The sequence below is a fragment of the Anguilla rostrata genome, chromosome 12 (genome assembly GCF_018555375.3).
Source record: "Anguilla rostrata isolate EN2019 chromosome 12, ASM1855537v3, whole genome shotgun sequence".
NCBI classification, from domain to species: domain Eukaryota; kingdom Metazoa; phylum Chordata; class Actinopteri; order Anguilliformes; family Anguillidae; genus Anguilla; species Anguilla rostrata.
This window is the reverse complement of record NC_057944.1, coordinates 7,023,084-7,047,317: the sequence shown is the minus strand read 5'-3', so window position 1 is coordinate 7,047,317 and position 24,234 is coordinate 7,023,084. Positions and strand designations below refer to the sequence as shown.

The following is a 24,234-nucleotide window of genomic DNA, read 5'->3' as shown; positions in this document are numbered from 1 at the left end:
TGGGATTCCTGAGACGTTGCGGGGAGGGGGGGATTCAGCAGGGGGAGGGGGGTGAAGGTGGGGTTTGTAAACGGCCTGGTGGCTTGTTTGAATGGGAGGAAATGACCGGCGCTTCCCCAGGAAACGCCGCAGAGGAAACGGGTCGGCCCCGGACCCGCGGGGCGAGCGAGCAGACTGACGGACGGACGGACGCCGGAGAGAGAGAGCGAGGCAGAGCGTGAAAGAGGGACGGAGGACCAGAGGGGGACGGAGACGGAGACGGAGGGAGCCTGCCTGCCTGCCTGCCTGCCTGCCTTTGTCCTGGCTGAGCGTCGGTGGGCCAGCTGGTGCGGGCCGGTTTTCGGGAGCTCCGTAATGGGTCCCGGCGCGCTCGGGTTCGGGCTGCTGCTGCTGTGCTGCCTGCGCGGCGGCTCGGCCGGCGGACTGGACCCAGCGGGACACAACGTGTGCCAGGACCCCAGGTACCCCTCCGTCACCCCCCTCCCCGTCTCTTCTGCCTTTCCCTCTCTTTTTAAAAATGGGTTTGGGACGCTTCAGAACGTTTGTGTGTGTATGTGTGTATTTAGAGTGGGAGTGTGTGTACGGTTGACTGGTAGAAAATCCTTGATCTACTCTAACACTAGTTTGAGGTTGCATGTTGTGGATGTAGTGTGTTTTCAGAATGTTTTGTGCGTGTTTGTTTGTATTTTTAGAACTTCAGTGTGTGTACAGTAGACCGACAGAATTCTTGGTCTACTCTAACACTAGTTTGGGGGTGTATGTTGTGAATGTAGTGTGTTTTCAGAATGTTTTGTGCGTTTTTGTTTGTATTTTTAGAACTTGAGTGCGTGTACAGTAGACCGACAGAATTCTTGGTCTACTCTAACACTAGTTTGAGGGTGCATGTTGTGGATGTGGTGTGTTTTTGTAACGCAGAGCTGAGAGTTCTGGGGTGGTGAGTAGTGCGCTCTGAATGGTTTTTTTATGCCCTGAACAGAGACCCCAGAACCCCGATCTGCTGCTCAGGATGGACACAACAGGGAAACAACTGCACTGTCCGTGAGTCTCAGTGTCCTTCAGGAGTCAGTGTGTGTGTGTGTGAGAGAGAGAGAGACCGTGTGTGTGTGTGTGTGTGAGAGAGAGAGAGAGTGTGTGAGTGTGTGTGAGTGTGTGTATGTGCTTGTTTTTATATGTGTGTGTGAGAGAGAGAGAGCGATAGCGTGTGAGTGTGTGTATGTGTGTGTTTTTATATGTGTGTGTGTTTGTGAGTGTGTGTGAGAGAGTGTGTGTGAGAGTGAGTGTGTATGTGTGTGTTTGTTTGTGTATATATATGTCTGCATATTTTATGCTTTCTGTGTGTATAAGTGTGTGTGTGTATGTTTTTGTATGTGTGTTTATGTATATATATGTGCATATTTTTTGTGTGTGTATATATATTTGTGTGTGTGTGTGTGTGTGTGTGTTTTTGTATGTATGTGTGTGTGTGTGTGTGTGTTTATGTGTGTGTGTGTGAGCGAGAGAGAGACGCTGGCTGACCTCTGTGCCCTTGGCAGCGGTGTGTGATGGTGAGAGAGCCTGTCAGCAGGATGAGATCTGTGTCTACCCCGGCCTGTGCCGCTGCAAACCTGGCTTCTTTGGCGCCCACTGCAGGACACGTGAGTCACTGCAGCCTCATTCTAAAATGTCTGTTTAAAGTGTGCAGTAATAATGTGCAGCAAATTATGCATTCCACATGTATCCCCTCACCCGCTCCCAACACCCCCTGCCCACAGTTTAGGAACCCCCCCGCTGTAGTCTTCGGTCCTCACGGTCGTTGTGATAGGCTGCAGTTTGATTGGCATGTGCACAGGCTCTGAGAGATCTGAGATGTATCTGTGGATGTTTATCAGAGGTGGAAAGGTCCAGGGGTCAGAAAGACAGAGTCCTGCCGTGAGTTTCCTCCACCCGAGAACGCGGCCAGCTGGTTTGACTAATTAGCTCTACCTCCTGGCTGCAGAACTGTGCTCATTAGCGAATCCAGGTGGTTGGAACAAAACAGTGGGGCGGACTTTTATTATCTGGACCTGGATTTTCCACCTGTAAAATGGCAGTGTGCGTTTGGCTGGTCCCACTGTGTGACAGGCTCCCCCCTCCCCCAGGGTGCCCGGCGGAGTTCTGGGGCCCGGACTGCCGGGAGCTGTGCCCGTGCCACCCGCACGGGCGCTGCCAGGCGGAGACGGGCGCGTGCACCTGCCTGCCGGGCCGCTGGGGGCCCGCCTGCGAGAACGCCTGCGCCTGCGGCCGCCACGGCCGCTGCCACCCGCTGCACGGCAACTGCACCTGCGACGCGGGCTGGTGGGGCGCCGCCTGCGCCAAGGCCTGCCCGTGCCACCGCGAGGGGGGCGCCTGCGACCCGGCGACGGGCCGCTGCGTCTGCCGGCCCGGCTGGTGGGGCCAGAAGTGCTCGCTGCCCTGCGGCTGCTACCTGTCGCCCTGCCTGCAGCGGTCCGGCGACTGCCGCTGCCTGCGCGGCTGGTGGGGCCCCGCCTGCGACCGCTACTGCAACTGCGACCTGCGCCACGGCGACTGCCACCCCGCCAGCGGCGCCTGCCTCTGCCGCCCGGGCTACAGGAGCCCCTTCTGCAACGAGGCCTGCAGCGCCGGGCGCTACGGGGACGGCTGCGCGAGAGAGTAAGAGAGAGAGGGAGAGAGAGAGAGAGAGAGAGAGAGAGAGAGAGAGTGAGAGAGAGAGAGAGAGAGTGAGAGAGAGAGAGAGAGAGAGAGAGTGTGTGTGTGTGTTGTGTGTGAGAGAGAGAGAGAGAGAGTGTGTGTGTGTGTGTGTGTGTGTGGAGAGAGAGAGAGAGTGTGTGTGTGTGTGTGTGTGTGAGAGAGAGGGAGGAAGAGAGAGAGAGAGAGTAGAGAGAGAGAGTGTGTGTGTGTGTGTGTGTGTGTGTGTGGTGTGAGAGAGTAGAGAGAGAGAGAGTGTGTGTGAGAGAGTAAGAGAGAGAGAGAGTGTGAGAGAGTAAGAGAGAGAGAGAGAGTGTGTGTGAGAGAGAGTAAGAGAGAGAGAGTGTGAGAGAGAGTAAGAGAGAGCAAGAGAGAGTGTGTGTGGGTGTGAGAGAGAGAGTAAGAGAGAGAGAGTGTGTATGTGTGTGTGTGTATGCGTGTGTGTGTGTGTGTGTGTGAGAGAGAGAGAGTGTGAGGGTGTGAGGGTGATGGTGTGAGAGTGTGTGAGAGAGAGTAAGAGAGAGAGAGTGTGTGTGTGTGAGTATGAGGGTGAGTGTGTGTGTGTATGTGTGTGAGAGAGTAAGAGAGAGTGTGAGTGAGTGAGTGAGTGAGTGTGTGTGTGTGTGCATGAGTGTGCGTGTGTGTGAGTGTGTGTGTATGAGTATGTGTGTGTGTGTGTGAGTATGTGTGTGTATGTAAGAGTGTGAGTGTGTGAGTAGTGAGTGTGTGTGTGTAAGAGAGAGAGAGAGAGAGAGAGTGTGTGCATGTGAGCATGTGTGTATGAGTATATGTGTGTGTGTGTATGTAAGAGTGTGAGTAGTGAGTGTGTGTGTGTGTGAGAGAGAGAGAGTGTGTGCATGTGAGCGTGTGTGAGTGTGTGTGTAAGAGAGGGAGAGGGAGAGAGAGAGAGAGGGAGTGTGTGCATGTGAGCGTGTGTGAGTGTATAAGTGTGCCCTGTGCGGCTCCCTGAGGGTGCACTTCTCTGTCTCTCCAGGTGTGGGCGCTGTAGAGAGGGGCAGCCCTGCTCTGCGGTGGACGGGTTCTGTGCCGCCTGCGAGCCAGGCTGGAACGGGACACGCTGTGATCAGCCCTGCCCACCTGGTTACCATGGAAACCTCTGCCAGGAGACGTGTCCTCACTGCAGAGCCGGGGAACCCTGTGACCCGGAGACGGGAACGTGCTCAAACTGCGAGCCCGGCTGGACTGGACCAAGGTATGCAGAAGGGGGGGACGCTGTGGTCTGGGCTGGACTGGACTGGACCAAGGTATGCAGAAGGGGGGGGGCGCTGTGGTCTGGGCTGGACTGGACCAAGGTATGCAGAAGGGGGGGACGCTGTGGTCTGGACTGGACTGGACCAAGGTATGCAGAAGGGGGGGACGCTGTGGTCTGATCTGGACTGGACCAAGGTATGCAGAAGGGGGGACGCTGTGGTCTGGACTGGACTGGACCAAGGTATGCAGAAGGGGGGGACGCTGTGGTCTGGACTGGACTGGACCAAGGTATGCAGAAGGGGGGAACGTGGTGGTCTGGGCTGGACCAAGGTATGCAGATGGGGGGGACGCTGTGATCTAGACTGGACTGGACCAAGGTATGCAGAAGGGGGGGGATGCTGTGATCTAGACTGACTAGACCAAGGTATGCAGATGGGGGCTGTGCGGACTGCAAGTTGCGAGGTTGGCTGGACTGCGGACCAAGGTATGCAGAAGTGTGGGGCTGAACAGTTGGTGGGTCTGGGCTGGACCAAGGTATGCAGATGGGGGTGGACTGGCGTGTGGTCTGGACAGGTTTTTTCAACTAAAAAATTGTTTTTTAGAATGATACAATGCTTGGCTGTGTTACTGTCTAAAACGCATTTCAGATCCACACAAGCCGACAATCGGTCAGATTTGTGACCGTCCATGATATCTGATGTTTTTTCAGAGCTATATCCAGGCAGGTTTCCAAAAAAGCCATTTGGAGACTTCAAAAGGACACTTGGTAGCCAAATGATATCATGAGTTATTATAGATGTAAAACTCAATATACTTAATGCTGTATGCTTGTGGAAAAAGTCGTGGCTTCCTTTCCCCCTGTCTGTGACCCTCCCCCTCCTTCTCTGAGAACAGTCTTCGCCTCGCCTCGTCCACAGGTGCGACGGGCGCTGCCCGAACAGGACTTTCGGAGACCGCTGCCAGTTCCCGTGCGCTCCCTGCGTTCACGGGCGCTGCGATCACGTGACAGGAAGCTGTGTGTGCCAGCCCGGGTTCGAGGGAGAGAGGTAAGGCAGCCTCGGGACACCTGTGGTAGAGGTGATTTTGAGTAGATCAGGACGGGGGAAATGGGGATGTTGAACTTGCGTGTGACTCTAGGAGGGATAGGGATAGGGGTGTTACAACTTGATGTCGATATGATACAGTAGTGATTCTTTGCACGCTGATATGATGCGATGTGATTTTTCTTAATTTATAAAAAATATGATGCGATTAATCACAAATACGATTAGCTGCGATATTAATGTGACCATTTGATTTGACTAATTACCCCCACCCCACCCCACTGACACTCAAGTTAACAAGTGTGTTTATTAACTTCAGTGCCTCAGTTTGCATAAATAGAATTTTGCCAGCATGTAATTTACTGATTCACTGCGATACGAATCAATTCATCCATGTCACATGTCATACACGATGCAGTCGTATTACAATGTTTGATGCAATGATCGTTCATTACACCCCTGCCCAGGGATAATATTGTGGATAATATTGAGCTCAGGTGAGTGACTAATTGGTACTGTAGAGCTGAGGTGTGTGACTCTGATTGGTTATATTGAGCTGAGGTGTGTGACTCTGATTGGTTATATTGAGCTGAGGTGCGTGACTCTGATTGGTTATATTGAGCTCTAGTGTGTGACTCTGATTGGTTATATTGAGCTTAAGTGTGTGACTCTGATTGGTTATATTGAGCTCAGGTGTGTGACTCTGATTGGTTCTTATCTCCATTTGAAGCTGTAACAGCACGTGTCCAGAACACACGTTTGGTCTGAACTGCTCCTTGTCATGTGACTGTGGAGAACATGGCTGCCACCCAGCCAGCGGAGTGTGTAACTATGGTAACCCGTCTTCCTCTGCCCGTTGTCTGTTCTCCTCTTCCTCACCCGCTCCGGGAGCACCCAGCCCTAGTTCTGAGGCCCACCTGCATGAACTGGGTTTTGTTCCACTTCTTGAAGTATAACCAGTTGTGAATTGTTTTTAACGAGACCATTTTAACCTCAAACGAGAAAGGATAACCCCCGGCAATGCCCTGTTATGTCAGGAACAGATATTCCCGTTACACATCATGAACATTCCATGTTCATTTAAAGACTGAAAATCTGTACTTTAAACACTTGATTTCGATAACCTTACCTGATCAGGATTGGCTGGAATGAAGGCCCACATCGACATGGGGCTCCAGAACCAGGGCTCTTCTGATTTTACATGTCTCCTTTCAACCTATGCGTTTGTCTGTGTGTGGAAAATTTAGCTTTCTGGGGATACCAGGTTTTTGGCTAAGATGTCTTTGTATTTGGATTCCATTAACAAGAGCCCAATCACCAGTGGATATGACAGCCTCATAGCACCCTGATAAAGACCTTCTTTAGACCTTTTCAGAAGAAGAGTCCTTCTTCCAGTGCCAACCCCACTGCTAGTGTGAATGACCAAAAAGCTCAATTCTGGCCTCATCCAAGGCTAATACCTGGCTCAAATTAAGTATTTTAAAATTCAGTATTGGAACTGGCTGTGACAATCGTTGATGTTATGAGGTCATTCTGCATGTACTGGTCCTGGGTCAGTGGAATCATGCAATCTCCAGCAAGTCCCAAGACTTTTTGGCCTAATGCCTGTGATCATCCCATCAGGAAGCTCAAACTAGTCACTCAGTCACTGCCCATTTTCCACTGTGGTCTGAAGATGCATCTCTTCAGATGGTACCTTGACTAACTCTAACACTGCTCCCTGCAGGGTTGCTCTCAATATAGGATCACTCACTTGCATCATTGTATCTTGGCCTTCTAGCACTTTCATGTTGCACTTGTATCTTCATCTTGATGTTGTAGCTCTTTATCATATCTCATAATCATGCATTGCTTCTCGTTTGTACTTGCCACGACTCTACTGATTTAGCCTATGCTTACTGTGTGACCTTTGTTAGGCACTTATTGTACATTGCTTTGGATTAAAATGTCTTCCAAGTAAAATGTAATGCAATGTAACCCGGCTGCAAATTGATCGTTGGATAAGACAGTGATTCCCAGCAAGAAACTTTGTTTATTCACTGCAGAAATGCTCGTTTTTGCAATTGTCAGCTCAGTCACCAGTCTGGAACCTGATCAGATATTTTGGGTTTGAAGAGAAGAGTGCAGACAGAAGGATCTCACGGATCTTGAAAGATTCTTTATGGAGGAATGGTGAAAGATCCTCCCCAGTATGTTCAAAAAACTGCACTATAAAAGATAACTCAGTAGGGTTGTCTTTTCGAAGGGAGGGTGCACACATTTTCTCTGAGCAATTTTATTAGAATGAAAAAATATAGCTGTCCAATATTTTTGAGCATGCAATATTGCTCTTCGGTCATTTATTAATGTTAGTTATGCAGCCTTTTCTGCTTATCTGTATGAAGGATGGTGTTAATTTTGGAGATTATGTGCATTACAGGCGGGCATCAGTGTATGTATATACTGTATCTATATGTGCGTGTGTGTGCGTGTGTGTATGTATGTGTGTGTGTGCATGTGTGTGTGTTTGTGTGTGTGTATGTATGTGTGTGTGTGTGTGCATGTGCGTGCGTCTGTGTGTGTGTGTGTGCATGTGTGTGCGTGTGTGCGCATGTGCGTGTGTGTGTGCATGTGTGTGCGTGTGTGTGTGTGTGTGTGTGTGTGTGTATGTGTATGTGTGTGTGTGTGTGTGTGTGTGTGTGTGCATGTGTGTGTGTGTGCATGTGCGTGTGTGTGTGTGTGTGTGTGTGTGTGTATGTGTGTGTGTGTGCATGTGTGTGCGTCCGTGTGTGTGTGTGTTCCAGGGCGCCGTGGGGCACTAATTGCAGGTATCCTGATCCCGCTGCTCCTGGTGCTGCTCATTTTGATCTGCTGTTGCTGCTGCTGTTGCTGCTGTGGAGGGGCACCGCCTGAGGGGAAGGACAGGTACACCCCCCCCCCCCCAGCATAACCCCCCCGCCCCCACAGCCTCACACATGCATGAGTGTGTGCAGCTAATGAAACATTAGCGTATCTGTAGCCACTGAGCTCACAGTTCTGCTGCTTTGCAGATGTTAGACCAGGATAGTGTTCATTGTTCTGGCTAGAGAATAGCATAACACATAATAAATTGTACCTTACTGATCCCGTGTGCTGCAGTGTTCTCACGATCATGAAAGCACTTTGTACATCGCTTTGGATAAAAGCGCCTGCCAACATGAAGTAATGTAATGTAATGTATGGTGTCTGTGATACTCCTTGCCTCCACAGGGTGGCAGTAGGAGGTGGGCATCTGTCGTGGGATGAAGCACCATGTTTATAGTCTGGCCAACGGAGTCTCGCGTGTCTGACTGACCCTGGGTGTCGTCTGGCCTGCTCGGTCACGGTATGGAACACAGACATACAGTATGCTGCTGCAGCGATTCTTCTGATGTAGATGCGTGCGTGCAGAGCAGTACGCATATGATTATGGTTCTGGGTCTGGGTCTGGGTCTGGGTCTGGTTCTGGGTCTGGTTCTGGTTCTGGTTCTGGTTCTAGTTCTAGGTCTGGGTCTGGTTCTGTTTCTGGTTCTGGTTCTGGTTATGGCTCTGTTATAGGTCTGGTTATGGCTCTGGTTCTGGTTATGGCTCTGGTTCTGGTTCTGGTTCTGGTTCTGGTTCTGGTTCTGGTTCTGGTTGTGCTCACAGACTCACGGTAACTCTGCGCCCGCAGTGTCTCACCACGACCCGGAGCTCACCTTCAACCACAGCTTCATCGAGCCCCCGTCCTCGGGCTGGGTGACGGAGAACTCGTCCTTCGAGAGCGAGGAGGGGGAGGCGGTGTACTGCGTGCCCCCCAGGGAAGGTGAGGGGTCAGCCCCGAATGCTGGGGATGCGCCGGGTCCCGCTCTCTCACTCCTTTTCCTGCTTTCCACGTTCCCTTCTTTCTTTAGCCATCCTCTGATCACCTGCTTCACGACCAGTTCCCTGTGCTCACAGCACCTTGTTATTCCTGGCTCTCTGGTCTGGGTTCTGGTGTCTCCTGTTCTGTCTGGTTTGGTGTTCAGGTGTCCTGTGTTCTGTTCTGGTTGTTCTAGGTGTCTTAACTGGTTTGCTCTGGTGTGGTCGGTTCAGGTTACTCTCTGGTTCTGGTTCTGGTTCAGGTTGTACTCACCTGTGTTCTCTGGTGAGTGTCAGTGACTCACCTTGCTCTCGCTCTCTCGGTGGGTTAGGGACTCATCCTGTGCTGCTGTGTCTGGTGTTCAGGGTGACTCACCTGTGCTGGTGCTCGGGCCTTTATATCGTGTTGCTTCCACTGTGCTTCTTTTTTAGTCATTCATGTGTGACTCACAGTGCTGTCTCGTTTGTATTCAGGTTACTCCTGTGCTGTGTTGGTTCAGGTTACTCACCTGTGCTGTCTGTGTGTGGTGTTCAGGTGTACTCACCTGTGCTGTCTGTGTGTGGTGTTCAGGTGTACTCACCTGTGCTGTGTTTAGTGTTCAGGTGTACTCACCTGTGCTGTCTGTGTGTGGTGTTCAGGTGTACTCACCTGTGCTGTGTTTAGTGTTCAGGTGTACTCACCTGTGATGTCTGTGTGTGGTGTTCAGGTGTGCTCACCTGTGCTGTCTGTGTGTGGTGTTCAGGTGTGCTCACCTGTGCTGTCTGTGTGTGGTGTTCAGGTGTGCTCACCTGTGCTGTCTGTGTGTGGTGTTCAGGTGTGCTCACCTGTGTTTTCTCTGTGGGGCAGACATGGCTGCGCTGGCAGGGGATTTCCAGGAGATCGGCTCCAAGTGCAACATGTTCCCGGACCCGTCCGCGTTCGGCGCCGATGACGGGTCGCCCTTCGCCATCCCCCGAACGTCCAGCATCGCCAAGGCCAAGAGGCCCTCCGTGTCCTTCGCCGAGGGCACCAAGTTCACCCCGAAAGAGCGGCGGGGCTCCCAGGAGCCCCCCGGCGTGGCCCGCAAGCCCAAATCCCCCTGGGGCGTCCTGATGCTCACCGCCCTGCAGGGCCAGGGCCGGGGGAGCGAGGGGGAGGAGGGGGCGGGGCAGGAGGAGGCGGAGCAGAGGGAGGAGGGGCCCGGGGAGGGGCCGGGCGAACCTGCCGGCGAAGTGGGAGAGCCGGACCCCGACAGGTACAGCGCCGCCCCGTCCCGCCCCTCCCTCTCGGTGCCGGGCGGGCGGAGACGCACCCTGTCCAACGCCCGGCGCAGCGTCCCGGCCCAGACCGCGCCCGGCGAGGCCGCGCCCCCGGAGTCCGCCCCGGAGAAGGTGGTGACGGTGTACGTGACCGTGGGGAGGGCGGGGCCCAAGGCGGGGCCCAAGGCGGGGCCGAACCCAGAGGGACCGGTGCAGGCCATGCTGCGCAGACTGGGCAGCTTGCAGAAGAGGGGCGAGGAGGCGGGGCAGGGGCGGGGCTCGGGCAGGGCCGGGGCGGGGCGGGGCCGGGGCCGGGGCCGGGGGAGGGGTCACCAAGCCGCCGCGCAGGAAGCTGGGCGCGCGGGTGAGCGTGTGGGAGCAGGCCGCCGTGGGGGGCGGGGCCGGGGCCGGGGGAGGAGCCGGGGGCGGGGCGGGGCGCGTGGAGGTGCACCTGCGCAAATCCAGCAGGCGGAAGCCGCCCCCCCTTTCCTCGCCCGGCTCCTTGGGAGACTCCGCCCCCTGGCCGGAGAGCGCCCCGCCCACCCGGCCCCTGTCCTCCGTCCTGCAAAGCGTGCCCGAGAACACGCCCCCCGCGAGCGGAGCCGGAGGCGACGCGGACGGCGCCGCGGCAACGGGTCGCCACGGCAACGCGCAGACGGAGAGCGGCTACCACTCTCTCGGGGCGGGAGGGCAAATCATCGGCAACCAAGGGGTGGGGGCCGGCGCAGAGGAAGGACCTCAGTATGAGAACATCCTGATTTAACACTGACTCCTCATAAAGACCCCCCCCCACCCCCGCAATGAGTGTGATGCCATGGAAACTGTATATAGTGATGACATCACTGCTTAGAATTCACTCAGACTGGATAAGAAGGAAAAGGAGCTGCCGCAGGGGGCTACTCAGTTTTATTTCCCATAATGCAGTGCTTCTCACCTGGCAGGTTACAGGTTCGCAGGCCAGGTCTAAAGCACTGTGCTGTTAGGGGCATGGGGTTGTGCCGCGCGTAATGAACTGAAGTGTTTGTGAACTGTTTATGATCCATTATGAACTGTTTATGATCCCTCTCAGTATGATATGCACTGTAGAACGCAGTCTGTGTATTGGCTGGCAGGGTCTGGTGACTGGCCTATGGGAGTGGTCATTAAATGGACTTTAGTTTACTTCTGGTAAAATAAAACTTTTAAAAGCCTTTCAATACATTGAAAACCTTTTCAGTCTCGTCATGGAATGTAAAACTTTGTTTTTTGGTGAAACACGTTTAGTTTCCCCTGTGTATTTCCCCAAAAAAGGACTTTTCTACAAAAAATTAAACACAAATCCAAAAAGAAGTATGACGGTTTGTTGATTCTATCATGCTGTACAGTATATGTTTGCATAAAACACCTTCTGCAGAGAGTAGAGTGAGGAACTTGTTGCACCTAAATGTACACTACACAGAAATACTGTACCTACTCTACCATTTCACGGCCACTGTCCTGTTTTAATGTGCTATAATTATAGAAAGATTAGATCATCTGTATAGAAAATGATGACATTGTTCTGCAACGATGATCAGATTTTCTCATATGGTAGTCTAGTTAAACTCTTCCTGGTGTTGGGTGGGTGGGGTTTAAACATACCTCCCCCCTCCCACTGCTGGACCCCCCCCCCCCCACCCCGTCTGCACACTGCGAATCAGACTCTAGGCCAGGATATCCTGCCATCCTGTTTGCCCCCCAGCTGGGGAAATTTCAACTCCCTCATCATCACATCTGCGATGTTTTTCCACTTTGTCCTGAAAGAGGACATCTGCTATATTGCCACATGAATGATTACATTTTAGCCATATCTTTGCGCATTCAAAGCGAGTTCTGCCGTTGCGTGACAAATATCGACACAAGGACCAGTGATCTTCGGAATTATTGTACGTCGCTTTGGAAGTAAGGACATTACATTGTGGGCCTCAAGAATAACACGGAGAAACAAACTTATTTAGACTGAGACGATTATGGCTTTATAGTGGCTGTTGTGATCGTTACAGCATTATAATTGATTGTTTTGGTTTATCGCGGTCATTATTGATGTTACGGCTTCATTGTTCTAATTGAATGATCATGGTTTTGTTTCAGCTTAATTGCTCATTCGTGGAGTGTAACTAGCCATTTTCTTCAATCGATGGCTGCGTGCAGGTCCAGTGTCATTATTGGCTCTTGAATGCTCCCTTGTGGAGGTTTTATGGCTGAAATGGCTGTGACTTTGAGAACGCAGGGGAAGCTATCTTCGTTATTTCTGCAATTAAACGGCAGTATTGCACTTGGAGCGGCAGGACAGCAGCACAACAAACCCCTCAATCACGGAGTTAAAAAAAAGCACGGAACACAGATTGGCGGATAAACACGTCAGGCATTTTAATGGTGAGGCAAAACTTAGTGTTTAATGCGATGAAGAAATAGCCAGTACAAAATAAGCACATGAGCGATATCTAAGGAAACCGTTGCCTGCCCCCTTGTCTGCCCCCCCCCCCCCCCCCCAAGAATGAGTAGGTCACGACCTCAGACGTGCAATGCCCCCATCAGATCACGAGGGAGAGCGGTTGCCGTGGCAACGTCCAATCAGACGCTCCGGTGTGTTGAACTTTGTCCGAAACCGATGACTCTGCTGCCAGACTGCGACATTGACCAGAGACACAAATAATCATTGTTTGTCCACAGATCCGGGGGGGTGGGGATGTAGGCAGGGTTCATGCGTACAGGCGAGGGTTGTGTTCCCCCCCCAACAACCCCCGTTGAAGGAGGAAACGGTGATGTCACCACCCACACAACGCATTCGGGCACAATAACCCCTTATTCAGAAAAAGGGTATTCTGAAGGTGACGCGCCTGTGGAAAAATGTGATGAATGATATTGTGTTTTTGGAGCAGACTCATAAACATGGTGCTTATCTATAGCTGTCCCTTTGTTTTTGGTCTTCTGGGAGATTAATCCGGTATTTGTGGTATGGGCCAATCCATGGGGCCCACAGTCCCTCCAGTCTTCCTCCGGAGTTCATCTCTTTTCTGCTCCCGGCTTGTCTGAGCAGCCCAGCCAGTATTTGGCAATGGATCGTGGGTAGGGAGGGTTGGCGTAGTCCACTCTCTTGGTCTGTAAATCCACTCTGTAGTACTGGTCTGTGAGAGGGGAGAAACAGTGAGCTTTGGTAAGGGAATGCTTTGGCTGAACAACCTTTTAGCCACGGCTAGCAACCCTTGCCGTCTTCTGATCTGGTAATTAGATATATAAAGAATGTCTCTCAGGAGCACTGCATTTTTAAAAAATTAAATAAAATATTTGAATACAGAAATGAAGATATCTTTACATTTTCTCCATGCTCTTGGAACAAACCAACCTCAAAGCCATTACAACTATGATATATCTTATCGTGAACCCATGGTTGTTGAGGATATTGAGTCAGTGCTCAGTAATTTTTGTCTGTCAGTGCTCAGTAGTTTGTGTCTGTCAGTGCTCAATAGTTTGACTCTGTTAGTGCTCAGTAGTTTGTGTCTGTCAGTGCTCAGTAGTTTCTGTCTGTCAGTGCTTAGTAGTTTGAGTCTGTTAGTGCTCAGTAGTTTGTGTCTGTCAGTGCTTAGTAATTTGACTCTGTTAGTGCTCAGTAGTTTGAGTCTGTCAGTGCTCAGTAGTTTGTGCCTGTCAGTGCTCAGTAGACTGCGTCCATCAGTGCTCAATACCTTTCTTGAAGAAGTAGACATTTTGTACAGGCTGTCCCTTGTCCACAGTGTGCAGGTTTGGCCTGAGGGGGGCGCTGTATCTGTAGTCATCGTCGCTGTTGTACTGTTGTTGCTGTCTTCGGTTGCCGCTCTGCTGTTGGTTCCGGTTCCGGTTCCGGTTCTGGTCCCGGTCCTGGTTCCAGTTCCGGTTTCGGTTCCAGTTCTGGTCCCGGTCCTGGTCCTGGTCCTCCCTGCGGATCTCCCTGTTGTAGTACTGCTCGGCGTAGGCCTGTCCCAGATCCGCCCCCCAGTCTGCCATGGAGCTCCACTGGGGGGAGCGGCTCTGCCGGCGCTGCTGGGTCCCCCTGCCCTGCGGCCCGGTCCAGCCCCACGGCACCCCCTGCCCCCATGGCCCCCCCTGCCCCCAGGGCCACCCCTGCCCCCAGGGCCCGTCCTGCCTGGAGATGAGGGGTCTCCGGGATATGTAGAGCCGGCCCACCATCGCAGCGTCCACCGGAGAGCGGATCCCCACCCAGTCCCTGTTAATGAAGCGGGGGCCCCCATGGTTTTCCTGCACTGGGGGGTGGGGGGTGGAGAGGGGGAGGGGCAAGAGCAAACTGTCACTCTAATGACTCCTCAGATCTGTACAGTGAAGTTTTTCTGTTACATCAGCTTCTATTACAGCAAGGTTCTACTCTTGCTTCATATTCTCTCTTAATTTGTCTCACACTGGCTTTCTTTCTCTCTCACTCACACACACACTCAGACACATACACATACACACGTTCACACGCACACACACACACACACACACACGGTTCTCTTACGTCCTTGGAACATGAGGTGGAAGATGTCCTCCCAGCGGTCGTAGTACAGGTCGGTGTATCGGGTGAAGAGGATGGAGGGGGAGATGCTGGTCATCCTGCTGCACTCCTCGTGGGTCGGCTGGTTCTTAAATTCATACTGATAATACTGGTCCCCTAGAGCAGAGACACACACAAGCTCCTACTCACAGTACATAGGGCCAAGTGACTTGAAACAATTTAGGAGACATTGGGTAGCATTGCTTTGGAGTACAGCATCTTTCATTTCTGAGGCAAGATAGCCTACATTGTTAGTAGTACAGTAATCTGGCATCATTTTGATATCAATAATTTTAATGGCAGGCCTAGATTTAGCCAGTTTGACTGAATGACTTATAGACATTACACTTACATATCAGACATGGCAATGAGAATTGAAAGCACAGTCTAACCTTTAAAGAAGTACACCTTTTCTTTGCCATGGTGGTTGGTGGCAGGAATGGCGAAGGCAGCATCGACATCATCGGGTATTTTTTCAAACCCAACGGAAATATCCCTCGGATAGTCATCATCCAACACTCCATCCTCAAACCGCCAGTACTTATTTCCCTGAATTGATATAAAAACAGCTGTGTAAAAGTAGCAGTGTAAAAATATCAGTGTAAGGTAGCAGTGTAAAAGCAGCAGTGTAAAAACAGCTGTGTACAATTATCAGTGTAAAGTAGCAGTGTAAAAGCAGCAGTGTAAAAACAGCTGTGTAAAAGTAGCAGTGTAAAAGCAGCAGGGTAAAATAATCGGTGTAAAGTAGCAGTGTAAAAGCAGCAGTGTAAAAACAGCTGTGTAAAAGTAGCAGTGTAAAAGCAGCAGGGTAAAAATATTAGTGTAAAGTAGCAGTGTAAAAGCAGCAGTGTAAAAGCAGCAGGGTAAAATAATCAGTGTAAAGTAGCAGTGTAAAAGCAGCAGTGTAAAAACAGCTGTGTAAAAGTAGCAGTGTAAAAGCAGCAGGGTAAAAATATTTGTGTAAATTAGCAGTGTAAAAGCAGCAGTGTAAAACTAGTAGTGTAAAAGCAGCAGTGCAAAACTAGCAGTGTAAAAGTAGCATTGTAAAATCAGAAGTGTAAAGTAGCAGTGTAAACGCAGCTGTGTAAAAGTAGCAGTGTAAAAGCAGAAGTGTAAAGTAGCAGTGTAAAAGCAGAAGTGTACAAGTAGCAGTGTAAAATCAGAAGTGTAAAGTAGCAGTGTAAAATCAGAAGTGTAAAGTAGCAGTGTAAAAGCAGAAGTGTAAAGTAGCAGTGTAAAATCAGAAGTGTAAAGTAGCAGTGTAAAAGCAGAAGTGTAAAGTAGCAGTGTAAAATCAGAAGTGTAAAGTAGCAGTGTAAAAGCAGAAGTGTAAAGTAGCAGTGTAAAAGCAGTTAAATCACACAATCCCCACAGTTTCAGCTGGCAGAGGAGCAGCACTCCAGTGTGCCAGAGCTAGGAAAGATAATACCTCTGCCCTACTCATGTCTGCCCTGCCCCCTACCCCACCCTACCCCACCCTGCCCAACCCTGCCCTGCCCCCTGCACTACCCTGCCCTACCCCCTGCCCCACCCTGCCCAACCCTGCACTGCCCCCTGCACTACCCTGCCCTACCCCCTGCCCCACCCTGCACTACCCCCTACCCCACCCTGAATTATCCCCCTGCCCCACCTTGCACTACCCCCTACCCCACCCTGCCATGCCCAACCTCTGCCCCTCCAGCTCGGCCCTGAGCAGACCTTGAAGATGTAGGTCTTGCCCTGGCAGTTGATGCGGGTGAAGGCGGCGTCGATGGGCCCGGGGACGCCCCACACGTCCTTGATGAGTTTGGGGTATCCTGGCAGCACCGCTCTGTCATCCAGCTCAAAGAAGTAATCACCTGACGGAGGAGACATGATATAAAATATACGCATACACACAGACATGCACAGACACAAGCACACACACGCACACAAACGCATGCACAGTCACAAGCACACACACGCACGCACACAGACATGCACAGACACAAGCGCATGCACGCACACAGACACGCACACAAACGCATGCACAGTCACAAGCACACAAGCACGCGCACGCACGCATGCACACATACACACAGACACGCACATGCACGCACAGACACTAGCACACAAGCACAGGCTAAGAGTGAACTAAGAATGAATGTGAGAATGGAGTTCTGAGTGGGTGTGTATGGGAGTGCAGTTCTGAGTGGGTGTGTATGAGAGTGCAGTTCTGGGTGGGTGTGTATGAGAGTGCAGTTCTGGGTGGGTGTGTATGAGAGTGCAGTTCTGGGTGAGTGTGTATGGGAGTGGAGGTCTGGGTGGATGTGTATGAGAGTGCAGTTCTGGGTGGGTGTGTATGGGAGTGGAGGTCTGGATGGGTGTGTATGGGAGTGCAGTTCTGGGTGGGTGTGTATGAGAGTGCAGTTTTGGGTGGGTGTGTATGGGAGTGGAGGTCTGGGTGGGTGTGTATGGGAGTGCAGTTCTGGGTGGGTGTGTATGAGAGTGCAGTTCTGGGTGGGTGTGTATGAGAGTGCAGTTCTGGGTGGGTGTGTATGGGAGTGCAGTTCTGGGTGGGTGTGTATGAGAGTGCAGTTCTGGGTGGGTGTGTATGGGAGTGCAGTTCTGGGTGGGTGTGTATGGGAGTGTAGTTCTGGGTAGGTGTGTATGGGAGTGCAGTTCTGGGTGGGTGTGTATGGGAGTGCAGTTCTGGGTAGGTGTGTATGGGAGTGCAGTTCTGGGTAGGTGTGTATGGGAGAGCAGTTTTGGGTGGGTGTGTATGAGAGTGCAGTTCTGGGTGGGTGTGTTTGGGAGTGCAGTTCTGGGTGGGTGTGTATGAGAGTGCAGTTCTGGGTGGGTGTGTATGAGAATGCTGTTCTGGTGGGTGTGTTTGGGAGTGCAGTTCTGGGTAGGTGTGTATGGGAGTGGAGGTCTGGGTGGGTGTGTTTGGGAGTGCAGTTCTGGGTGGATGTGTATGAGAGTGCAGTTCTGGGTGGGTGTGTATGGGAGTGCAGTTCTGGGTGGGTGTGTATGGGAGTGCAGTTCTGGGTAGGTGTGTATGGGAGTGCAGTTCTGGGTGGGTGTGTATGAGAGTACAGTTCTGGGTGGGTGTGTATGGGAGTGCAGTTCTGGGTGGATGTGTATGAGAGTGCAGTTCTGGGTGGGTGTGTATGGGAGAGCAGTTCTGGGTGGGTGTGTATGCCAGTGCAGTTTTGGGTGGGTGTGTTGGAGAGTGCTGTTCTGGTGGGTGTGTTTGGGAGTGCAGTTCTGGGTAGTGTGTATGAGAGTGCAGTTCTGGGTGGGTGTGTATGAGAGTGCAGTTTTGGGTGGGTGTTTATGGGAGTGGAGGTCTGGGTGGGTGTGTATGAGAGTGCAGTTCTGGGTGGGTGTGTATGAGAGTGCAGTTCTGGGTGGGTGTGTATGAGAGTGCAGTTCTGGGTGGGTGTGTATGCGAGGCTACAGTTACGGGTGGATGGCATTCTGGGTAGTGCTGGTGCTCCTCACCTCTGAAGGCGAAGAGGGAGTTATTTTTTAGCTGCATGAAGGAGTCGAAGGGCAGGCCACTGCAGGGGTCGGCTGCGGGGTCAGGAGCTCTCTTAGAGGTGGGTGGGGCCGCAGTGACAGGGGCGGCGGTAGGCGGGGCTTTGGAAGCATCTGTGGGTGTTTGTGTGAGCTGCTTTTTTGTAGCGCCCCCATATGACGCTGTCTGGGTCACTACAGGGATGATGCGGCTCTGATCGTCCTGTGCAGGACTAGGTGCGGCCTCTTCCTGTGCAGGACTGGGCGTGGCCTCTTCCTGTACAGGACTGGGCGTGGCCTCTTCCTGTACAGGACTGGGCGTGGCCTCTTCCTGTGCAGGACTGGGCGTCACCTCTTCCTTTGCAGGACTGGGTGTGGCCTCTTCCTGTGCAGGACTGGGCGTGGCCTCTTCCTGTGCAGGACTGGGCGTGGCCCCTTCCTGTGCAGGACTGGGTGTGGCCCCTTCCTGTGTAGGACTTTGCATGGCCTCTGGTGCTGTGCTGTTGAAGAGCTCATCATCATCCTCAGCAAAAGCAAATGTGTCCCCACGAGCTACAAAGACAGAGGAGGACCAAAAAGCACCCTGAAAACTCCAAATGTTCTCACGGTCCTGAGCACGCTGAGCTGCTCTCTCACAGTCCTGCAAGGGGTCTGCCTCAGCTTCTCAGCCTATCTCTGAGTCCAAAGACATTTGCAAGTCTAACGCGGCGTTGTGAAACATTTTTAAATCTTACCGAGGACTCGTATTTAGCATATAAAAACAGGAAATTAGCTCAGGGATCAGGAGAGCGCAGGGCTGGCTGCGGGGTGCGGGAGAGGGCTCTTACTCTCGCTGCCGCAGACGGACTCGTAGTCGGAACAGCAGCTCTTGTAGTAGCGGCACATCGAGTCGCACTGGCACGCCATCTTCGCCTCGAAGCCGTTCTCGCAGCGCCCGAGGCAGGACTCTGCCAATCGAACGGGAGAGTTAGAGCCTTTGAGTTCTCCCTTCCCGCTCACACTTTACTTCCCCACGGTCAGTTAGCATCGCGCGTCCAGGAGGACGTAGCCTCCCGTCTAAACGTTTAACCGGGTCACACTGGCTAACCCTAACCCTAACTCTACCCTTCTCCGTTAGCGGCTGGTCTGGCTAGCACACTGGAGCACACGCGGTCTTACATTACATTACATTACATTACATTACAGGCATTTAGCAGACGCTCTTATCCAGAGCGACTTACACAACTTTTTTTACATAGCATTTTACATTGTATCCATTTATACAGCTGGATATATACTGAAGCAATTTCGGTTAAGTACCTTGCTCAAGGGTACAACGGCAGTGTCCTACCTGGGAATCGAACCTGCGACCTTTTGTTTACAAGTCTAGTTCTTTACCCACTGTGCTACACTCAGTCCTCTTACAAAACGAGCCATTAGCTTTATGTCATTCAGCGACGGGAAACTGCGAAAATTCGAAAACAGAGCGAACGCAAACCGACGGCTCACCCTCTGCGGCGAGCGCCGCCGCCGCCGACGCGGCCAGCAGGACGATCGCGAGTAGCTTGGGGTTATCCATCTTGTTTCGGCCGTTCCGGCGCGCGGACGAGGGAGCTGTGGACGGCGACGGGGGCTGGAGGTCTCTGCGCTTCTGCCCGATCGACGCCTGCCGGACCTCGGGGTCACGGGTCCTCCCCCACCTCAGTCACCTGCCCTGCTCTGTTTGCCTTTGTGCGCTTCCAACAGTTCACTGGAGTAATCATTAAACAGACCGAGATTACTGGGCTCTTTCAAGCTGTTTTGATGGTAGGATTTCCTGGGGCAGTACATTGTTTTTCATTCGGCAGTACCTACTAAAAATAGCAACCGTAATAATCATTTTCAAAATGAAATGTATAATTATAATAATCATCGTCATAAGCGTAATAAAAAATTGTACCCTGCAGCACTTTTATTACTAAGCTTCTTAACAAGGACGCATCAAAGCAATCAGGATTACAGGAGAATATAGAAAAGTAATACCACCAGAACATGCAGGATTCGTCACTGCAAACGCTGAGCCAGATCTGTGTGAAGAGCTAATGGACTGTATTTCCACCCGCTCACAGCAGGGGACAGATTTACTGCTTCCTAAATCTAATCTAATGTGTGGCATTCAGCCCGTTAGTTCCAATGGATCACAGATCATCGGTGCAACGTGAGTAATGTCCAGCTGAGTGGAACTGCAGGCTGTGTCCTTTGGTAGCAAATCATATGACACAGGGCAGCGTTTGGCCGGCTTGGTCATGGCCCAGCACGTCAAACAGGTTAAATATACTGCCCTCTGCACACTGCCCCCCCCACCCGCCCCCCCCCTTCCACCACTTCCCGTGTGCTCCAAATCAGGAGGGTAACCTGAGTGCAGTGGGTCCTGCTGGAATAAACACAGGAGCTAATGCCACGAGAACCAGCCCGAACCCTCGCTGTAACCAAAACCCAAGCCTAAATCGCATCCTAACCTGAGCTCTACCCCAACCCTGAACCCCAACCCTAACCAAAACCCAAGCCTAAATCGCATCCTAACCTGAGCTCTACCTGAACCTGAACCCTAACCAAAACCCAAGCCTAAATAACACCCTGACCTGAACTCTACCTGAACCTGAACCTTAACCAACAAAGCTAAAACATCCTAACCTGAAGCTTACCCCACGCCTGATTACCAACCACCTAATCAACTCTAACCTGATTCTGACTAACAGGAATGTAATCCAACAATTACACAATGGTCAGAATGTTTTTGTAATTGTTTTACAAATATGAGTACATTACATTACATTAAATTTATTTAGCAGAAGCTTTTATCCAAAGCAATGTACAAAAATGCATATCATGGTCATAGGAACAGCTAGAAAACACAGGTTTGATAAGGTTCAATACTCAGTTTGTACAGTTATTTATAGCCAAGGAGGCAGTTCAGTTCACACAATGAACATTATTCTGACCTTAACTTATGCCAAGTCAAACTAGGGGGACGAACAAGCTACAATATTAGGACGAAAATACAAATTACAATAAGTGCTGGGAAATATGAAATATATTCTGTAACATATTCTTTTCTGTCTTTGACTGTTGTACTTGGCGAAGGGATGAAGCATAACTTTTAAAATTCTACTTTTTTATTAAAATGACAAAAAAAAATTAGTTTAAAAAAATTGCAATACCATTTTTTGTGAGGAGTGCCCTATGACCTCTGACCTCTGTGATCTTGTTTCAAACCGAATGCTTAATATTTCCCTAACCCTAGCACTCTAATTCAATCCATCAGTCTCCAATTAGCCTTAGGGAACGAATTAGAACTGGGGTACCCCAACCCACATGGACACAGAGAGAACCTGCAAACTCCACACAGAAAGGCCCAGGCCGGATTCAAACCCAGGACCTTCTTGCTAGCTCCCACTGCATTACCCTGCTGCCCTTCTAATTCCATCCCTAAATCATATTTCTGGCTGCATAAGTAATCTTAAAAATGGGTTATTTCTAATTAAGTGGAGGAAAGACAACCTAAATGTGAGACAATTAAATAAAATAAGCAAATATGTTTGGAGTCATTTATTAAGAAAAATGTATTTCACTGAAAAAATAGCAAAATACATAGGGCTATTTCTTGGTATTTATGTGTGTATATGTTTTACCATTTTACAGAAACAACAGTAACGCTTACAATAGCTCCGGAAAATAATCCAATTCTGCCTCAGTCTTTGTGCTTATTACATTTCAACCCTAGCCTCAGCCATATTGATCTGTGAGACTATGGGACTTATGGCACATCAATGTACACAGAGCTGTAGGCTCACTTCCAAAAAGTTTTTTGGCCATTCAAATACCACAATTAACCCAAGCACCAACCCTGGACCACACCCTAAACATAACCCTAAAGATGTCTCATTCTTACCTCTTACCCTAACCGTAATCATAGCCATATCAATGCACAAGATTACAAGTCTTACCAGCAAGAAGTCATTCTATATGTGATTTTTCAATTAAGATGGATGAGAACAGAACTAAATATAAAGAATACACTGGAATATGAACAAGGACATTTGTTTGTAATCAATAATAAGCAGGTTTTCCACAGAAAACACCATCCAACTTCTACAAAGTGAAGAACTGTGAGTCATTCTAGTGCAAAACAAACCTACGCATTAACCTCCCAATATAACCCTGTGTTGCCTCAGCAAAAGCACTAACTGTATTCATAACCCCAACCTTAATCCTCCTAGCAATACGAATGCTAACAATGATCAGTCTTACCAACAAAAAGTGAAAAGATCTTTTACATGTATTTTCTCAAATGATGGAACCTAGCATGTTCCAGTGACGTCACAGTCTTCCAAGACGCTCCCGTCGTTTCACCCTGGACTTCTTCATCATTTTGTTATGACAGTTGGAGTCCATCGCTTTAAAGATTGCTTTCTGGGTGATAGGCCTACACATAACTGGTGAAACTGAATTTCTTTCACAAAGAAAACTGGTTTAATGTACATGAAAACTGTTAGCAGTTCATGTTGTTGCGCGTTCGTGTCATTGCTCGGCGCGTTTTTGATTACTTCAGCAGTTTACGGTAGGGTCTCTTCCTTTTTACAGTCTCTGGTCTCTTCTCGTCGCTGACCGCGGTCCTGATGTATAAAGGCTTTACCCGCCTTGTCCACCGGGGGGAGTTTGTTGAAATCGCACGTTGTCGCTGTGTTGCTGAGGAAGAGTTCTAAAGGGAGCCAGTGTTTGCGTTAGCCTATCTACAGCGATGGGCGGTCTCTGATTACATCGCTCGAAGATACACAAATGAAGGTGATGAGCGGTATGGTTTAACGGATGCGGAAGTTAACCTGCATTTGATGGATTTTTGATGTAACGGTCTTCGAGACATTGCCCGTTACTCAGAGGACATTGGAAAGAACGCTGGCGGGGGTGACACGTATAATCAGAGCTCTTTGTCCGCAGCAGCCTGAATTACTGCGGGCGAGGGACGGAATACAATAAAGCTGTTTATGTGAATCCGCTCAGCCGGAAAACGTCGTGCGACTGTGTAATATTTTCGGACGGACTATTTCATTTCCTGTTCTGAGGCTCTGAGGTAGAAACATTTCGTAGGCTACCGGGTTCTTTGTTAAATGTGTCATTTTAGGTGGCACTCTAGAGGTCGTGCGCAAATGCAAGAAATAACTCTTGCTGTGTCTCCTAACGTTTCGATTCCGAAAAAATAACCAGCTCAACCGAAGCGGTCTCCCGGGATGCACGCGAGGTATGTTTATTCCTCTGGTTTCTTTTCTGACAAAAACAAAAGCGTGATGACGAAACGGGGAGAAAACCGGTGCCGCTGTTAATCTAATCCATCTCCGAACATTTTATAACAACTCACTGGCAAGAGACGTTAAGGAGACGACAAAATCCACCCACCGTGTTCTGAGGGTTGGGGTTTGATTTAATCGGCAGTGTAGTGTAGGCCTACATAGCCGCACACTGTGCACAAACATAGCCTATTCCTGCGGCACACGGCTCCGTCCCCCCGGGAGTTCGGAGCCACAGGACAGTGACGAATTACACGGTCAGGCACAGCAAGGCCTCCCGTTATAGCTGGGCTACCTTACGATAGATGCTATTATCACTTCTCGTTTATCTGAGTGAGCTCTGCAGAAATCTCTCCATGTTCAGTACCGACAGACTTACTGTCCCGGAATATGTCAGCCGCCTCCAGAACCGGAGGAGCGGCTCCGACCCTCGAGCGGTCTCGCCGGGCGTTAGCGCCGACGTCCAAGCGGCTCTGGAGACTCCCTTGCCGGCTCTCCGTTCGGCCATTAAAACCCTGAAATCCGCGAAAGACACTTCAGATTTCGATGAGACGCGGCGGGCCATCGCGGAGATCTTCCAGCTGGTGGAGGAGGCCTGGATTTTGCCCGCGCTGGGACGACAGGTTGCCGAAGAGATCTGCAACAGGATCCGGCTGGACGGAGGGCTGGAGCTGCTGCTGCAGCTGCTGCAGACGCCGGCTGTGGAAATCACATACGAGTCCGCCAAGCTGCTGGAGCAGATACTGGTGTCGGACAACAGGTTGGCTCTTCCTGGAGTACGCCGCGAGAGTGCGCCGAGTCGAAAATACTATCACGCATTTAAACCGCACATTTGCTTGCTTAGACAATTTGAATGAATGTAACTTCTTCTTCTCACTCTCTATTTCTC

General features: G+C 50.8%; 3 protein-coding genes across 3 annotated transcripts in view; 2 read left to right on the top strand and 1 right to left on the bottom strand.

Annotated features, from left to right (window-relative positions):
• The first annotated feature begins 155 nt into the window (after positions 1-155).
• scarf1 (scavenger receptor class F, member 1) lies at positions 156-11,345 on the top strand. The gene is given in 13 exon segments (XM_064301616.1): positions 156-461; positions 977-1,038; positions 1,533-1,634; positions 2,118-2,649; positions 3,680-3,898; positions 4,815-4,943; positions 5,671-5,774; positions 7,724-7,844; positions 8,169-8,195; positions 8,197-8,260; positions 8,586-8,742; positions 9,625-10,299; positions 10,343-11,345. Coding segments are annotated over 13 exon segments (2,736 nt in total). The 5' UTR covers positions 156-354; the 3' UTR covers positions 10,780-11,345.
• Positions 11,346-12,379: 1,034 nt separating this feature from the next.
• Positions 12,380-20,266, bottom strand: vtna (vitronectin a). The gene is made up of 9 exons (XM_064301614.1): positions 20,047-20,266; positions 19,531-19,771; positions 18,870-18,989; positions 18,028-18,594; positions 16,261-16,400; positions 14,955-15,111; positions 14,527-14,679; positions 13,721-14,275; positions 12,380-13,162 (listed from the first exon to the last, which is right to left on the bottom strand). The coding sequence occupies exons 2-9, from the start codon at positions 19,598-19,600 to the stop codon at positions 13,041-13,043; spliced, it is 1,884 nt and encodes a 627-aa protein (XP_064157684.1). The 5' UTR covers positions 19,601-19,771; positions 20,047-20,266; the 3' UTR covers positions 12,380-13,040.
• Positions 20,267-22,474: 2,208 nt separating this feature from the next.
• Positions 22,475-24,234, top strand: part of sarm1 (sterile alpha and TIR motif containing 1) — a 10,001-nt gene continuing 8,241 nt past the window's right edge. The window contains 1 exon segment of the mRNA XM_064301617.1: positions 22,475-24,105. Coding sequence (XP_064157687.1) covers positions 23,651-24,105 — 455 coding nt within the window. The 5' untranslated portion in view covers positions 22,475-23,650.

Coding starts and splice junctions, on each gene's coding strand:
- vtna (XM_064301614.1), bottom strand. CDS start 19,600: ATGGATAACCCCAAGCTACTCGCGATCGTCCTGCTGGCCGCGTCGGCG. Junction 18,595..18,869: donor GTCCGTCTGCGGCAGCGAGA/GTAAGAGCCCTC, acceptor CTGTCTTTGTAG/CTCGTGGGGACACATTTGCT. Junction 14,680..14,954: donor AAAGGTGTACTTCTTTAAAG/GTTAGACTGTGC, acceptor TCTCTGCTCTAG/GGGACCAGTATTATCAGTAT.